The sequence below is a fragment of the Erithacus rubecula genome (genome assembly GCF_903797595.1).
Source record: "Erithacus rubecula genome assembly, chromosome: 2".
Taxonomy (NCBI): Eukaryota; Metazoa; Chordata; class Aves; order Passeriformes; family Muscicapidae; genus Erithacus; species Erithacus rubecula.
The window spans coordinates 57480545-57499811 of NC_136685.1; the positions used below are offsets into that span (position 1 = coordinate 57480545).

The following is a 19267-nucleotide window of genomic DNA, read 5'->3' on the forward strand; positions in this document are numbered from 1 at the left end:
TGAGCCTTGGATCTTTGTACACTAGTTAACACCAATCAAAAGAAATAGGATAAAATCAGCATAATAAAATGCCTTCTGTTCTGTTCTTCCCATTACAACTGCAAATGTTCATAAATGTTTTCTGATTACTTCTGTGGAGGGTGAAGTGTTCTAAATTCTTCTTTTCCTAGTATTCATATAATAGAAAATACTAGAGAATAGAATGAGAAGGAATGAATTTACTCTTGTAAATAGTATTATTGCAGACACAGTTTTAATATACCTTTAAGTTCAGCAATAACCAAATAATCTGAGTGACTATGGAGCCAATAAGTGAAATGATAAAGAGTCAAGATGAAGACTTCACATCTGGCTATTTTAGAATTTATTTTAAGCTGTCAGTGGATGATAGACATAAGAAATAACCAGGTACCCCTTTGCAATCTTAGAAAATTTTAGAAGTACAGGCTAGATGACAGAAATCAGAAAGCAAGTAAATGTGGTGTTGGTTGCCTCAAATGGTCATAAAAATGATGAGTGCATACCAGGAAGCTGAAGCAGAATGTTGCTTATTTACCTAACTTTATTATTTTTATTGCATATTCTTGACAAGAATTGCTTAAAGAGGAAGTTTAATACTTGAACATTTTCTGATATGCCCTACCTGAAAATGAAATCTTGGCTTTCCTGACGGTGTAATGCTGTCCTACCTGGTATTTAGCTGGACCCTGTTATGGGAGGCAACAAGAATTTTCTCAGAGTAGGATCAGGCTCAAGTCCAGCATCAAAACCTGTGTTCAGATATTTAATAATATTCCTTTGTAATAACCCCAAACCTTGTTTGTTTTCTGATAAATATTATTTTTGTTTGTTTTAAATATTTGAACACAGAAATCATTAAATGTCTACCAGAGGATCTACTTTTCATGTGCATTCTTTATATCATAGATAGAATTCTAGGAGTAACAAGTATGAATCATACTGGTCCTGAGAATCAAAACACTTGTCTTTCAAACCATGCTTCTCAATAACAATGAAACAGAAAATAATTCAAATCAGTTTTGTGTTCATTCAGAAACCTCACAGATATTTTTAAGGGTCATGTTAAATATGTGCGAAATGAGTCTATAGGAGAGGGAGATTGCTGTAACAGTTCAAGCTATAGCCCTTGTCCTGAAAGCCTTTTGAATCCTTGTCCTGACATTCTTTTGAGAGCTTGAGGCAAACCACTTAGCATTCCTGTGACTCAGTTCCTCATCTAAAACTGGAAGTAATGAATTTTCCACCTGACAGTGTCATTATGAGAAAACATACATTCAAAGCATTTTGAACTCCACTTAGATTTTATTCATGGCTATCTATATGTATAGCAATAGGACAACCAGCATGTACCAAAGAAATGGCTATTTCATTATAAACAAGTCAGACAGTTTTATTTTTTTTTTCTTTGAAGTTCAATATTCAATATTTGCAATATATCATTCAGCACCAGTATTGACTAATATTCAAATTCTACTGTCCTCATTTTGGCAAAAACTCTGTTTAATTTTGTTGTCTGAACTCCAGAGTTCTGATTCTGCAGAATGCTGAGCAGATACAGTTTATTTTAGTTTTGCTAAAAGCTCTTTCAGTTCAGCACCTCCCAGCAGCAGACCATTTTTAAAGTGTTTTCAGGCTCCTTTATGAAAGCACAATGTTATAGAAGGATGATGGGCTTGCTCAGATAGATGTAGGATGGCCAGAATTTATTATTATGCTTGATATTTCTTACTATTGATACATCTTTGTAATGCCAAACACATAATAAAATAGTTGATGTACATTCCTGTTAGAGAAATTGTACTTGGGCATGTTTGTATTACACAAAGTCCAGTTCAGTGAAATCTATGTTCTCCCCATGATTTGTATTTGAAGTAACTTCAGTGTTGACCAGTATCACAGAATACATTTGTTTGTTTCATCCTCAAACCTTTGATATTAAATTCAAAGTTGTCCAACTGTGCCTCTTAACTATCTTCCTCTTGCCAGCATGGTAAGGAATCTAAAAATGAGTGATCTTAAATGGCTAACTCTGCATTGGTATGCGTTCTGCATAGCCCTCTGAATTTTCTTAGCAGCACACAGACTCAGAAAATTAAATGGATATTTTACTAATATTAATGAGCAAATAGTGGGCATTCTTCAATCTAAACATTTTTATATAAATGTAATGTAATTGTATGGTAATGTGTAATTAATGAGTGTGATATGTTGCAGGTCGATTATGTGCCTGACATCTTTTGAATTTTAGTTTGAATTTTATTTTTTTAACCTTGATGAATTCCTAGAAACATGAGAACAAATACTTTGTATACTTGTTACAGTAAGAGGGAACTGTGTGTGTGATATCTAAAGCAGATAGGTATCTGCAAATTTCCTGTGTGCATCCACACTGCAAACTACCATGTGTTAAATTGGGCTCGTGCACACATCCTTATCTTTGCTCACAAAGTCCCATTTAGTTCAGTTTTTTGACAGTAATGATTTCTGTGAAGGTTTTTGCAGCCTTAGACAGCAGGAGGAGGAAAAATGTTGCTTTTTTGCAGAGCCTGTCTCGAGCAAGGGCAGAGGAGGTTCAGCATTTAAGGCAGTGATACTGGGGAATGGTCAGCAGTATGCTGGAGACCAGGAGTTCTGTCTCAGAGGACAGGCTCTTACCTGCCCCCTCTCCTCCTTATATGCATATATCCACAGAATAAAATGTTCAGATCTGCATATTCATCATTTGGCCAAAATTAAAAAGTATGAGAGCTCTCCCCAAGCACACTTTTTTTTTTCCCTTTTTTTTTTTTCTTTTTTTTTTTTTCCCCTAATAAAAGCTGTAAGACCATTAAAAACTAAGCCTTTTATTAGAGTGTATAAATGCAATCTTATCTGTGTACCTTAAGGCGAGCGTGACTGTAAGTTATCTTTCATATTCAGAATTACTGTACCAGAGAAATGGTCTCTAGACAAGTATCAAGACAGTCTGGTAGTGCAATAGCTGAATAATAGAGATCAGCCTTCAGGACCAAGCCTTGAGCCAGACATCAGTCCTCTGTGCATGAGCTTCAAAGGAAACCATATTTAGTCCTCTAGGACAGTAAAAAGATTGTTTGAAGTTAGTAAAGCACATGTGTAAGTATTGGCAGGCTCAGGGCTTTTATCCTCAATGAATACAAATGTCTTACCATGTTAGAAGTCATTATTGTTTAGAAATAATAGATGCAAATATTTGAAGCAGATAGCCTTTGAAAAAAATATGCTGGTTTGAGTTGTTCGTTATACTCTACAACTTTCTTATCTTTTAAAGAATTTAAGCTTTTTTTGTCCTTTCTTGCTTTGGAGAAAAAAAGTGTGTTTCCATGTCAACTAACACATTTGTTCCCATATATTAAGACCCATTGTGTAATTGAGATTTTTTTCACTGCAAGATATGACTTATTGAAGGATGAGTAGACTCCTGTTAAATAGACCTAACTGGTTAGAGTTTTAAAACGCTAATCATCAACCAACTCTCATTTGAACATATTCAGCAACATGCAAGTAGACATTCCTGGAAAATGTGGCTGCAGCTTTAATGAAATGGACACCCAGTTTTTTTCTGTAGAAATGCAGAATTTCTCAGACAATTAAGAGATCACACAGGAGGAGTCAGAGTTGCTGCTGCAGAGCAGAGGATCTGACTGAGGTGGGAAAGCCTTAACTCAGTCATGTTCCAGCCTAGGAAAGGTTAGGCCAGTCAGTCCTTAATAGGGTGTCCTCCACTTTGAAAGTGGTCACCAAGGTGACTTCATGCCTGGTACATGATTGTCTGGGAAGTGTCAGGAGACACCATGAAGTATTTAATGCACCTTCCAGCCCATCACCTGCTGTGCTGCCTTGACCCTCACAGGTTTGCATTCCTCATTACTTGGCTGACTATGCATCTTCCAATTAAGCTTTTTGTATTTACACAGAGAGCTGAGTGTCAATTTTTCTTTTTTCAATTCTCAGTTCCTGAAGAAATTCAGGTAATTTTCCATCAAAAAAAAAAAAAAAAAAAAAAAAGAAAAGTCACTGAAATTGTTGACCAGTTGAGATTATAAATCTACCGTGTCATTTAGTTTGTTACTTTTCAGAAGGCAACTAAGCTGCCTTTAAGGCAGTTCTTATAAAATCTCCTGCTAATCATAAGTACTCTAACCTTTGAAAAGTTTGTCACTTTTTTTGCAGTTAACAGTATTTCCACTAAGCCATTTGATTGCACCTAAAAGCAAGAAAGAAGCAGGAGAGTCCAAGAGTCCTTGTAATAGTGTTGATATGGCACAGACATCCTATGATGGATTTTTTGTTAAGAGTGGCAGTTTCTCTTCAATATTTTAGTGTAAACTACAGAACAAATTTACTAAAGTAATTTCTACTGCATACGACTTAGGAGAAGGGGGAGAGGGGGGGAAAGCCAGAACATAAAAGCCTGCGTATTTCAATTTACAATTCCTAGTGAATAAACTTAAATTATCATAACAAAATTTCAATCATTATAATAGCATTCTTTTTATTGTAAGAGCCAAAGTAATTAATCTGTATATTTATGATCCTTGTCTATGATTAGTTTGCTGTCACAGGATGTGGTGAGTCTGTGCTGTTATGACTATATTTTATTTAATAATATTTTCCTACACAGGGCTGAACACTTCCTGCTGAAGCAGCTGAATGGACAAATCCATGAAGATATCTTTCATTTTCTCTGACAGTGAATGATGTTTCCATATATAAACATAATAATAGAGTCGTTACATATGCACTCACATTATCATAGCTGCTGTGTGCTCAGTGTTATTCAAAACAAGGCAGGAAGCCAAGTTTTCCTAGTTCCCATTTTGATTCAAATTGTATTTGTAATAAAGGGATTTTCATTCAACCTAAATGCAGTTTCATCCTCGTCCAACAAACCTCCCCACTTTTTTTTTATTATTATTATTATTTTTCCTTTATTCTAGGTCACTCAGTCTTGATGCAAGAGAAATTCTCCTCTGGTGGTGATAACAGCAGTGCGACTCAATGAACTATAACAAGGGCTCTAAATGCATCTCCTGTAGCATACCACAGTGATTTGCAAAAGTGGGAATAAATCAAAGCAGTGAAGAGATGCCATGTTGAGCCAGAAGCTAAATGTTACATCTTGTTGCATGAGGCTGGGGGGAGAACAGATCCTGTTTTTCTGGCAGCACAATATCTTTGTGCTTGTTACCTCCGATCCAACCCCATTAAGACAATCATTCAGAATCTGCAGGAAATTGTCACCTCTTTCTTTCATGCAATGGCAGCTGGTATTGGTGCCTACACACATTTCTCATTTCCTTCAAGATTTTCAACACACATAAAAAAAAAGAAGCTTAATTTATATTAGAAAATGTGTCAGCTTACCCTGAGGCTCAGCATGGGCACCAGGGGAAAAAATAAAAGATAAATGCCTCTAGGTGAACTGGCAGAGGCTCTAATTCTCTTCTCACTCTACTGCTAACACAGTATGCTCTGAATTAATCATTTCACATAGGCAGGCATTTAAAAAAACTACAACTATTTTAAAACAAAGATGTGTTGCCCTAAACTTAACAATAATACAACTGTATATTGTGGAATAATTTCAGTTCACCCATACAATATCCCCTAGTAGAAGACATATAAAATAATATTGGAGTCTTCCCTGTCATAATTTTTATTGTTGTGTTTCTTTTGTCTATACAGTTATGTCCCCTCTAGTGGGATTTTTTTGTCTGTGGGTAAGGATACATATGTAATGTTGTCATCTGTTTGTCATTCAAATGCTGACATACACAGGATGTTTCCTATCTCCTATTTTTATCATGTGGCTGGATAAATTAATTATGTGATTCTAGTGAACTGTTACACTGAGTCCAACTCAAATATGGGGTGTTCTTACTCTCTGTGCTGGGATAGAGGGAAATATTTTTTCTCCCTTTTGTAGCTTATGGGAATGTTGCGTGATAGGGAGTGAGTGGATAAACAACAATCAAATCAGAAGGTGACTAGATCAACAAATGAAGTGTGCAGGATGATGTGAACAGGAGAGATGTCAACCAAAAAACAGGGCAGAAGAAGACCTACTCCAAGATATCCACACAAACTAAAAAGTGCCTATGGAAAATCAGGGTGGGGAAAGCTCTAACACCTCTTTTGGAAAACAGATGGCTGGATTCCTTTCTGAAGTGCATGTACACTAATACACATAGCATGGAAAGGACACAGGAGGAATTGAATGCCCAGAAGTTTCCCATTCAGTGTGGTCCTAGAGAGAAGAGGGGTCCAGGGGAGCTGGAGGATTTTCAAGAATCACCTTGTCCAGGTTCAAATATGATCCCTCTTGCTATGGACTAAGCTGGTCAAAAGTGGTAGGAGATCCATATGGTTGAACAGATGCCTCCTGACAGAACTGAAGCACAAAAGGAGGCACAAAAGAGGTGGAAGCAAGGACAGATGATGCAGGGAATATAGAGACAATGAGTGTGCAGTGATAGGGTCAGGAAAGCCAAAGACCATTGGGAGTTAAATCTGGTGAGGGAAGTGAAGGGCAAGAAGAGCTGCTGTGCATGCATCAGTAGCAAAAGAAAGGCTAGAAAAATGCTGCTTTGCTGCTGAATGGGGTGGGGAACTTGGCACCCAAGGCCACAGAGAAAGGTAAAGGTGTTCAATTCCTGTTTTGCCTCAGTCTTTACAGATAAGGCTGACATTCAGAGATCCCTGGCTTTCAGGCAGGTGGGAAGATCTGAAAAAATTCATGCTTACCCTCAGCGGAGAAGAGGTTAGTGATATTTTAAACAAGTCCATGGAAACTGATGGGATGCATCCACAAGTGCTGAGGGAACTTGCCAGTCTTTGTTTTTGAATAGTCATGGTGATGGGAGAAGGTTCCTGAGGAATGGAAGAATGCTGATGTCACTCCTCTCTTCACAGAATCAGCTCTGAGCAAGAGGTTTGGAGGAGAAGCCAGGGGTGCCTTCCCACCTCAGTTACTCTGTCATGAAACTTTTTCTGCAGTTTCAGTTGTATGACTCATGGGATCCATTTGCTGAGTGCAAAAATTTCTGGAGTTCCCTTAGCCTATTAAACCTAAGTGTGTATTTGTCCATGGGATACACAGACACCATTCCCATGGAAATCTCAGGTTTAAATGGTGCATAGCTTGGTAGGGAAAAGCAAATTTGCTCCTTTGGAATTTGACACAGTATAATGAAATAGTATTGATGTGGCACAAAAGGTATTGTGGATATGTATGCGTGTGCACTGGGAGTGTAAAATCAGAAATCCAGGAAGGAAATGCTTTCAATGGGCAGGATTTAAACAGCAGAAATGTATTGACCTGCAATCATACACAACAGCAAAGTACAGTTCTAAATGTCCATTTTACTCATGCCTTTTTCTTCAAAGGTTAGGTTTGTGTGTGTTTTCACACAGGTGTAGAGGGATTCACAACATCATTAATAAGCAATGAAAAGGCTAAGGAGAGGGTCCAGATCTTTAGCTGGCATAGGATGGCATTTTTCTACTGAAGTCAATACACTTTTTTCAATTTGCAACTCTTAATATCTGGCCTTAATGCTGCAGAATGAGTAGAGGATGGGACAGGATGGGGAAAATTTAGTCTGGTAATATCTATGATACAGTTAAGGAGTAAAGCCTAGAAACTTTCTTTGTTGTAATGAAATTGAACTCCTCTTGGATCAACAGACGAATATGAGTTGCATGTCTTCTGCAGGATCTTAGAGAGAGCCTTGGGTCCACAGAAGAATACACCAATGCTGTTGCTGTAATCACAATAACAACAAAAAACATGAGAGTAGCAGGGGAAATGGATACACTGTACTTTTTGGCTGCCTCCTGCTTTGCATCTTTTCAAATGGCTTTTGGAGAAACACATTTGAAAAATCTTGTTTTACCATATAGTTTGTGTTCTGTACTGTGTAATTTGTGTTGCTATATTAGAGTGTAATAATTCCACTTTCATGTTTATTATGTCTTATTACATTATTTATTAGATTACTATATTAGAGGTCACAAAATATTTTAAATGGTAACTCTTTGGTTTTGATCTTCACAGCTTTTTCAATCAGAGAGCCAAAGATAATGTTTGAGCTGAAAATTTTAAGTGCTTTTTCTCCAGCTGAGTTAATTCTTTCCTAAAAAAAAAAATACTAAATGCTGAATTACTTCTGAGTTTTGTTCTTTTCTCCCCCATGCCCCCCTGCCCCTCAGCCTAACACTTTTCTGCCTATGACAATTTAAAAATGTCTGATTCAATAGCAACATTTGTAAATAGGTACTTCTTATAAAATAAGAACATGACAAATGTAACAAACAATTGTGTTCATACATGCACCAGCACTTAGGGTGCTGGTAACCTTGTTGCCTGCTAAAAACTGCCTAAAATGTTTGCCTCCACATATACTACACATATTGTCTTAAAGCATATATGCAGATTCACGTGTGCTGTGCTGCTGGGGAAAGCTCAATCTGCAGAAATGCAGAGGAAGTGATGACAAGTGAAGCATGGGTTTGAAGAGGTTTGCTCCCATAAAGGAGGAGCTGTGGATATGAGTTTGGTGCCCAAGCCATAGCCCCCAGAAGTCGTGCCCATATTGCTCTGCTGCTCAATTGCACCAGCTTTAACCTGAAGTGGTGAATTCCTGCTAATCTGCTAAAAGATGCTGTTCCAGCCAGAGGGAATTCTCTCAGTTCAGGCACAGGAACCCAAAATCTACTCAGATCCTAAGAGCTGATTGCTTCATCACACAGTAGAAACTCTTCTGTTTGACTCTTGATCTTCTGTAACTCAGAGTGAGAAAAACCACCGTATCCTTTTCTCAGAACAAATCCTTATTTCATGCAAGGTTTTCTTTAAAAACTTCAACATTGACCACAAAAAAAATGGATATTTTTCTGTCAGTTTAGGACAAGCTTTCAATGGAACTACCTCAAGTTCCAGTATAGAAAGCTAATGCCCATATCCCCCTTGGGCAGCAGAAAAACATTTTTATCTCATCTGTACTTGCAGTTGCAAAAGTAACCAACAAAAAGTAATGTTTCAACTATAACTTTAAAAGCTCTGTTTATGTAGTAGAATCCCTATGAAAGGTCTTTCAAAAGTCATATTTTCTATTCTTGACTTTTTATGCTTTTAATCTTTCATATTTCCTGATTGTATTTATTTTGACCTCCATCAAGTGAATTCTCTATTACTGTTATTTTTGCAATTTTATGGTATTCTTGTAGCTTACTGTATTCTCTTTGATCTCCTCCCTTTCAGCTTTTTCTTGGGTCTTTTTCATCTTTTAAAACAAGTTTTCTCCTTTTTCTTTTCGTATCTCTGTCTCCCAAGTGCAAGCCTTTATTTTGCATTAGCAGGTAAATGTTTGGAAATCACAAAGTCACAAAGATTCTGGAATTTTCTACTGCTGAACACAAAATATCTCAAATTCTTGCTTCAAAGGCTTTCAAGAACAAAGAAGCTTTTCTCTGACCACTAGCAAATCCACCAAGTTCAAATGAACTGTCTTTGCCAGCAGAGATGAACTAATAACAGAACAGCATAGTCTTGCAAGAGCGGCCAAATATGTTAGGGGAACAAACATATCCTTGACATCGTAAGAAAAAAATCACAGTTTATCTCTTTAATAACCATCTTCAAGGGAAATTAATGCTACTTTGTCCTTTGTGCAGAACAGTAATTGGATTGTGTGTTTCAATTATTTCTGGACAAAGGCCAGGATATTGAAATACTTCTAAATATTAGATTTTCTTGTCCAAAAATTAGATTTTATTGGCATTCTCTTTCCGAGATTTCTTCATTAAAATCTTCATTAAGCATAAATCTTCTTTCCACACAGCAAAAAAGAAGAAATTGTTTTAAAAGGGTCATTTAGAAAGGTTTGCTCTCCCCTCCTCCCACTGTTTATGCTGAGAGAAGAGTTACTTACCTAACAAGGTTAGAAACCAGCCTGCCTTACCTAGGATGGTTTTCAGCTAGTTGCTTGAACTCATTGTCCCAGTTTGGCCTTCCATAACAGGTTTTCTGTCTCAAACCAGTAATTACATCCATCTTGTCATCACAATGTAGGGCTATGTGAGTAGCCTAAAGGCAAATTTACAGGATAATAATTTTAGTCAAAAACATATATTCCAAGTAAGAGGCAAAACTAATAATGCTTCTTTGCTGGGAAGGATGGAATGAAGGGAAAGAAACTTGCAATTATCAAATGGGAGGAGAGGGAGAGGGAAGGAGATAAGTATTTGAGAGCTCACAATATTACTAGAATTGTAAAAAGCATTTCCAAAAGTACCTAAGAGCCAATTCCAGAGCATTCTGGTGCTGATGGAAAACACAGTGGGTATACCAGCTCAGCAGGGGTAAAAAGAGGGTTCAGCAGAGGACCACAAAGATGATGAGAGGTCTGGAGCATCTCTCTTACAGGAGACTGTGGGAGCTGGGGCTGTTTAGTCTTGAGAAGGAAGAGAAGACTGAGAGGGGGATCTCATTAATGCATGTAAATATCTCAAGGGCAGCTGTCAGGAGGATGGTGCCAGATTGTTTTCAGTGGTGACAGGTTTTCAGTGACAGGATGAGGAGCAATGGCCATAAACTATAGCACAAGAAGTTTCACCTCAACTCAACAAGGAAGAAATTCTTTACACTGAGGGCAGCAGAGCACTGGAAGAGGCTGCCCAGGGAGGTTGTGGAGTCTCTTTCTGGGGATATTCCAAACACACCTGGGTGAGTCCTTGTGTTACTTGTTCTAGACGACCCTGCCTTGGCAGGGAAGGTTGGACTGGAGTATCTCCAGAAGTCACTTCCATCCCTAACTGTTCTGTGACTCTGTGTAAAACCCTCCATGTTTTGATTTTTCTCCTCAGGTAGAGGCAGGTGCAGAAAGTAGATCACCTTGGGGGAAGCACTGAACCAAGTGAGCTTCTCAGCTCCCAAGTGCCAGGAAAAAATTCCTGATTTTCATGGGCATTTACTGTCCTTCAGCTCCTATACTACACCCATTACCATGCTGAGTATTTCTCAGGTGCATTTAAAAACAAAAACCACTGTCACTCCTAATTGTACTGCTCCTGTGTAGCAGTAATATGCTTGTTTCCACTACGGGCTATCATCATTGCTGTCAAGAAATTAACAGAGGAAAGTGAGTTTAAAAAAGGACTTTGCATTTAGTGCAGGCCCTAGCATGAACTCAGTATCATTATCATCTTTTGCAGAAGTGGTTGCTGAAATTTAGATCCATTTCCTAGGAATACTATATACTTCTACTTCTAAGGAGTCTTCCATGTTCCTTACCAATTATTCTTGTCAAGTAAAGTTGTCACAAGAGGTCATGTTTCTAAAAGCTTGTCGTTGATTTGACCCACTCTCATGAAGGACTTGGAATAGTCTAAGAAAGAACTTAAAGTGTTTGGTAAGAGTGGGAGGTAGAAAACAGCAAAAATTTTGAATTGTTTGCAGCAAAATTGTCTCATTAAGAAGGAAGATGATCTGTTCTCATGAAGTGGAAGTTTCCTAGGATTTTTGATATTAGCCTTTGCAATAGCTCACAGTGTTAAGGTTGCCTAGGAATCTCAGGGCATTGCAGGGAGCTTGTCCAAGCAGAGGCAGACCATGTGCCTTATCTGCTTGACCATCTGTTGCCAACATGGAATCTGGAAAGAGCTCAAGGCATTGAACAAACATGTCTGAGGAGCAGACATGTGTCAGTAAAGGAGGGTGTACTAGCTTTAAAATTCCTATCCTCCTTGATTCAACATCACTTGACTACTGGTCATCTATATGGTGAGACAGGGAGAGAATGCAGAGAATGTTGTTTTGTTTTTTGCTGGGGGAGAAGTAAAATATAATTCAAATATTGCTGGGGGTGAAGCTCAAACTTTGAGAAGTGACAAACAGGAATTTACTAAAAAATAAGTAATTCCTGTAAGATTAGGGAGCTTTCTGTGTATCTGAAGAAGATGATGTTACTGAGTAGTTTCTGTAACTGCCATATACTTCACAATGGGAGACTTTTCTGAATACATCTTTATGCACATACCTCATTACTTGACAGAAACTCTAGGGAAAGGAGAAAGAAACAATGGGGGTTTTACATCAGCAGAGGCAAAAAAGGGAAAGCTCTATAAAATCTGTATTTTTTTTTTCATCTCTACTAGGCAGTCCTTCATTCAACAAAGACAGTATAGCAAAGACTTCCCTGCAAGAGTTTTTCTGGCAGGTGTCTAACTTATCACTACATGATCAGAGTGATCCATTAAAAACAGAAGAGAGAGAGAAAACCAACACATTTGTATTTAGGTAAAGACTAAAGAAGTTGAATAATATATTGACCCAGTCTAAGAATTAAGTGCTTGAGGCGTTATGATCCAATGAAATTATGAGATGGCAAATTTAAAGTCAATCAGAGAAAATGGCTTTTCAAACAACATTAACTAGACCATGGAGTTGGTTGCCAAAATGTTCCAAGTGCAATACTTCTCAAAAATGCACTGGAGATCCATACATATATATATTTGGATGTGAACAACAGAAGTTACAGTAAATAATAAGAGTGAATTAAACCTACACTTTTTAGAAAACCCTCCACATTTCAGCACAAAAATGACAGAATCTAATGAAAGTATGTTCATAAGACATAGATAAAATGTCCCTTGATGAGCTCCAGAAAGCTCTATGCACTTTTCTGTGAGACACCTGGTGACTATCCTTGCCCAAGACAAGATTCAGGACTGGAGGAATCATTGGCTTGATTTCTCCATTCCTGTTTTCCAAAATGTGAGATGTAAACAGACATCTTAGTATCTTCATATTTACAGTTCTTTGTCTCTCTGCTTCATCCATCATTTATTCAGCTGTTCCTGTTCCATATGTTGCCAAGGTACATTAACTCTAACTTGTAACAGTTTCATTATTACCTGACTTTCATCCCAGCCAGTAAGAAATATATGATAGCTTAGAAAATCATTTTTCCATTTTTCAGTCAATTTTGTTTCCAAATGGAACAGAAGATCAGCAAACCACTCAAATGCTGATGGGTCTCGACAAATCCAGTAAAAATAAACCTGTCAAATAAGGAAAAGAGATTTAACAAAATGCAAACTTTCAATAAAACTTCATAATTATTGGCTCAACTAATTTACCATTACTCATTGTGTGATTCTTCTCCACAATAAATTTATAATAAACATAATTTAAAATTTTGATTTTCATCTTAAAAAAGGAGTGAATATATTAATGTGCTAGTGAAAGTATGCAATGGACAGACTTCCCATGTATCCCTGCCAGTGCATCTCTTTTTTGATTTCTAATACCTAGTCCTTCATTTCTTGTGAATAATTTGATGATTATTTGAAATTTTGAATTTATTTAATTTCAATTTTATTCAACACCAAAGCAAGGATTCCTTGTTTCTCCAGACCTTATGCCATAGGCTAGCTCTTGATGTTGCCAAAAGTACTTATGTTCTTCAAGTCATATACTCTGTACAAAGACAGGTGAGAAATAGTCCCTATTCCTTTCTCAAAAAATATATTTAAAGTTTAAATTGGAGCATCTAGTTCCTAGAGAAACCTGGAACTAAATTTACAGTTGCCAAAGAGGTAAAATAACCACTATCCCATGATAGTTTTCTATTGTTTGAAACCCTGTTCTCTATCAAAAATTGACAAAATTTCTCTCATCCAGATTTCACTAGTTTCACTTTTCCCATCTGGGATCAAGTCATCCCATGTCTATGGCAAGCCAAACATTCCTGGGGTGTGTCACTGAGAGGTGTCCTTTAGTCATTCCTATAGCTTATTTTCCCTACTCTACTGCAGTAAATCACAAACATAGCAGAGTTTGTTTGTTTGATTTTTTAAAGAAAGAAGCTAATTTATCAATATCTTGGTGTAAGGTAATACTTGCATAGCAAAGACATCTTTCAAACAAGAAGGTTACTCATTTTCCATAGGATGATGAGTTTCTATTTAAAGAGTCCTTCCTCTGGCATCTTCAGGCGGAGCTGTGGGGGTCCACAAGAACCTTTTTCTGCACAGCTTTTACAACCAGCTGGCCCAGGGATCATTGTGACCACTCCTGCCTGTGCATGATCTATTCTGATCTGTTGTCCTAACTGCATATAGAGCATCTTTTAACTAATTAGCTATTTCTAGAAGGCTGTCCTATATGACCACTTCTGCAGGAACAGTTTCTGAGGACCATTTGCAAATGTCTTGCCTGTGTTCAAGTTAATAAAGTTAATAAAGTTGCAACAGCAACTGCCTCAGGACTGATGAAATTCCCTTATCAGGATCTTATCAATGCACTGAAACTCAGACACTCCTAGGCCCATCAGGAATTACCTTAGGGAGCCTTCAGCACCATCATGAATTCCCAGTTGGAAATCTCCTCTAGCAATGCTGTGCTGTGTAGAGGACTGGGACCAGTCTGTCCCCCAGTTTCAGCTTAGTGCCTTGCATGAAGCCAATACAGATGTGGAGACAACTCAGCTGTGAGTTCCTGTACTTCCCAGAGGATGAATGTCTGAAATTCCCAGGCTGTCTGCCCAGGCACTAACCTGATGGCAGTCTGAAGCACAATTACAATATAAATCTGATTGCAATTCTTATTACTTGAATTCTGTAGCTCTTGCCACACACCCTACCATTATTTTGTCTAGAGGGTGCTAAACCTCGAATGGGCCTCTGCAGGCTGTGTATTTTCATAATTTATCCAAAGAATAAATTCACAAACATGGAGGAAGTCTAACAATACAGTTTCAGATGTGAAAGGAACAGCATGAAAGACAATGTATAAGCTTACAAAAACTGGATGATTGGAAATTATTTTATTGTGACTGTGATTTTTATTTTGTTACAAAATCCCTTAGCTACCTTCAACCCATCTCCTTTTCTGCTCACCAGTCCCTCTGTCTTTTACTGTACTGCAATATCAAAGGTGATCTGGAAGGAATGTCCCCAAGGCAATTGCTGTGGTGACTCCAGTGTTTTGTAAATTGTAGCCCTTTTCCACAGGATCAATGAGGTAAAAATGCATATTGGACACTTGTGAAATGAAAAACCAGAGAAAGAAACCAGAAAGCTATAAAGAGATTTCCCGAAGATTTAATATACTGGGCTGTCAGACTTCTGGTAAGGTGGTGGGAGAAAAATGTGGTAATACCATGCTTTAGTGGAGATTTGGTGAAAGACACTAACAGTAATTTGAGATGTTTCCTAGATCTGAGTATACTGTAAGGGACCATCTGTGGTTTATGCAAGAAATATAAATGATGTATGATCCCAGAAACAGAGATAAGGCATTCAGGGTTAAGTAGGGTATTTTTGCAGCCCAGGAATAAGACTGTCTGTGGAACTTTAGTACTAACCATCTTGGCTGTTTGCTTTTTCCCCTTCTGTTTCAATATTTTGCCTTAAATATGACCTCATTGCTTTATGGAAGGAGATTGCTGCTTGTTTACACTGGCATAGGTTACGAAGAAAAAGCCAGCTCACTGACTTTATAGAATTTCATATTTGTGGCCAACAACAGCATTATTTTAAATTACCAAAACCAGGTAAGATTTATAGCCTTAACCTTTATGTAGCTTTTTTGTGTCTGACTCCTAAAATCCCCACTTGTTCTAGATATTCAGCACCTCAAAAATCAGCCCACTGAGTGCTGTCAGTCTGTATCACACCATAGCTGTTGATTTGTAGTGAGAAATTTCTTCCCCCAGACTCTACTTGATCAGCTTATTTCTCAAGTTTTTTCAGTATTTCATTTTATGAAAATTTATATTTAGTATGTGTGTATGGAGAGGAGATACTTATTTCTAAATGAATAAGGAATTGTTCATGGGGTAGCAACTGGGAGCATGTGGGCAGGACTGGGTGATAAGCACTTTCAGGGAAGAAGGAAGGAAAGCTAGCCAATGAGTTGAGACAGTGTGGTCTTCAAATTGGGGAACTGGTTTCCAGAACATCAGATTATGGATCTTGGAGGAATGCTTTTAGCTGTTTGCTGGCCTGGCTGTCACAATAACAGCCAGCCCAGCTGGTTGGATCAAGCCACCTCTGGCAGTCCTCTAAGGAGAGGATGCAACTTTCTGAAGCTGCAAAAATTCCTAAAGCTCATCCTGCAGTATCCATTACATTGCCTCTGATTTTCACATTAGAGGTGGCAGACATTTGGTGATGAAGAAAGTCTGTCATTATTTGAAGTATTTTTAACTGTGATTATAATCTTAAAAAGAAAAGAGATAGTGAAGAGGGATGGCCTATGGGTAAAAGGAATTAGTTTCCCTTAGATCAAAGAGGACTTCTAGTCTAATATCTTAAAATAAATGGTGTTTACAGAAAAGTCTTCCCTTCTTTACACTGGCTGCCTATAGCATAGCACAACATATTATATATATAATTAAAATACAATAAATGCACCAAAAAATTAATCCTTATTAAAACAGTAGACTAAAGTAGCTTCAGTGCATTTCTATAATTAAAACTTATTCTGGATCCTGTTTTTTTTCTTGTAAGCCTCATACTATTAACTGACTGCAATTATTTAGAGCCATTAAAAATCTGGTTAGATTTATGTTTCATTAGTCTCCACCCACCCTACTGGCATCAATTGCATTCATCAGCTTGATGGCTTTTCCAAGTAAACTGTCTTAAATTTTCCAAGTGCTCTTTTTGCAAATTGAGTTAGATGCAGTATTGCTATTAATCAGATCAAAGCAGGGGTTTGAATAGTTGCTTATTTCTGTAGTGCTCTGCTCCCTTGCAATTCATGGATATTTATTCCTCAGTTTCCCACATCCTGAACTTTGTACAAAGGACAAGAGCAGGAGCTGTGTTACCCCTTTCTTGTAAGGTGAAAGAACATTCTTTGTAAATCAGCTTGCATCATGAGGAAAGTCATTAATAATCATCTGTTGATGAGCATCCGTCTGTTTCTTCCTGCTCCCTGAAGGCAGAGTTGGAGCTGCAGCTCTGGGCAAAGCCAGCTTTTCACTAAAAGGGTGTTCAAGGAGGACACCCCTCATCCCTGACTCTTGCTGCTCTCTCTTAGGAAAGAATTTCCCTGCAAAAACCTCACCAACAGGTGGGACATCCCTGCAAGTATCCAGTCCTCCCTGATCTTGAGTTTACTACATTACCTGTGGGCTGTAGCATATTAAAAAACCCCAAAAAAACAACCTAAAAAAACCCCAGAGGTGTTCCTTTGAGTAATTAATTCAGGAAGCCATTCAGGGAGCCATCCAGGTAAGGCACAGCAGTGGCAGCAGCCAGGGGCATGCAGGACGTTGGGCTTTGGCAGCCCACAGGAGGCACTGACTTAGGGTGGCAGCAAATGGCCTTTCCTATAAATGCCTAACAAAGTTCAAAATCATATTCCTAAATGTGAAGCAAAAATCTTAAACTGTTATCAAAAAAGATCAGAAAGAGGGTTACATTTGACAGAAGAAAGAGCTCAGGTTTTAGGTCTTCAAGACAAGATTTTTGTGCAGAATGACTGGGGTCTGGGGCAGAGATTTACCACAGGTGGGGAAGTCAGTCTTAAAGCAAATGAAAGAGGCTGATTGTGTTTTCCTCTCAGTATTTACATGAACTTGCTGCCACAAGATGCTGTGTTTGTCTAAGGTCTGCATGGGTTCAAAAAACAATTAGACTACTTCATGGAAGAAAAAACCACAAAGGGATATTAAAGACAGAAGTACAGCTCTTAGGTGGTACTCAGTAGGACCTTGCTTATGTCTTTTGTAGGGAAGAGAAAGTGGATGTTTGCTAACACTAGAATCTGATGGATCAGAACAATTTTATCAATTTCAGTAGTAACTGATCTAAAAAATGAGACCACTAACATGAAGGAAAAAAAAAAAACATATTATGCATAACTAAAGCCAGTAGAAACTTTCCAGCCAGTAGAACATGCAAAAAATGATGGGGAAATGAGGGCTCTAAGGCTATTTAATTGTGAATAATCAATTAGATAAATGTATGGTCCCTTTGATTTGTTGGGTTTTTTAAATTATGCAGCTGCAGACATTATGGAAACTATGAGTATTTATATCTCAACCATATGTGGGCAACACTAAAAAATATTAGTTCAATAACTGTAATGATAGCTGTACTCAAATCAAAATGAAGTTGTTAAAAAAAAGAAAAACCTCTTATTTATTTCCTTAATAGACATTTCTATGGTACTCATCATGTCAGAAAGAGAGTGCTGAATACTTGGAGGAAGATTAAATTATTTGTAATTATGCCACAAGTGGAAGCTTTTAACCAATGGAAAAAAAAAAAAAAAAAAAAAAAAAAAGTGGAGCTACCCTGAGATTAATCACTCTCACTGTGATGACTGCAAAATTTTTTAAAGCATTACTGTGAACTTCCCCATGACCTTTCATCCACACTTTCAAAATATTTTGCAAGCACCGATGAAATTTAGCCACATAACACCTGTGAAAAATAAACATCGCTATTCCCACTGCACCAATAAGGAAGCCAAGATATAAAGAAAAGTAGAAATCCTGATAATTTTGTATTTCACAGGAATTCATAAAAACTGAACTCTATTGCAGAAAACCATGGCAGAATGCAAGATGCATTTATCTTTGCAGGCAAACTTACCCAAAATTCTCCCAATGAATGAACACCCTCAAGTATACTGTTAATGCAAAGTTAAATTCTGTTCTTTTCCCCTTAAGATAGCAGCAATGGCAATAATAACAACACTTTTACTTGTATACATGTAGAATATACATAATCTACATATATACATATAAATATACATACAAATATACATATAAAATTTGTATGCATATGCATAGCTCTCCTTCCAGTGAAAAAGTTCATCCTGGTACAATCATAATGTTTGCAAAGACACTTCTTTTCTCAAATAGCATGTATTTTCATTTTTATTTCCCTCTCTTCTCAGTGCTTTTTCTGCCTCAAAGATCCCCCCTGGCAATTTGAAGCTGTCCTCAACTCCTCAGTTACTAAAATCCCAAATGCTTTTTCAGTGGCAGCTTGTCATTAAGATGCCAGTTTTAACACTCTTTCATTTACAAAGATCAGCCCCTTGGTCCTGCAATCAGCTCCATTGACCCTTCCAGAGATCTGTCCCCTCCAATGCAATTTCAATATTTGTCCTTAAATGCGAAATGTTGAACAGTTCCTGATTCAGCTTTTACACTGGAAAATGGCCAAAAAGAAGCTGTAAGGTCCACAAGCTACCCCTTGC

At 37.6% G+C, this 19267-nt stretch overlaps 1 protein-coding gene across 1 annotated transcript in view; it reads right to left on the reverse strand.

Annotated features, from left to right (window-relative positions):
• Positions 1-7678: 7678 nt before the first annotated feature.
• The window catches only part of NOX3 (NADPH oxidase 3), a gene marked incomplete at both ends in the record, with an annotated part of 37702 nt that continues 26113 nt past the window's right edge, over positions 7679-19267 (reverse strand). Inside the window, 3 exons of the mRNA XM_079299089.1 lie at positions 7679-7805; positions 10005-10129; positions 12958-13104. Coding sequence (XP_079155215.1) covers positions 7679-7805; positions 10005-10129; positions 12958-13104 — 399 coding nt within the window. The remainder of the gene's footprint in view (positions 7806-10004; positions 10130-12957; positions 13105-19267) is intronic.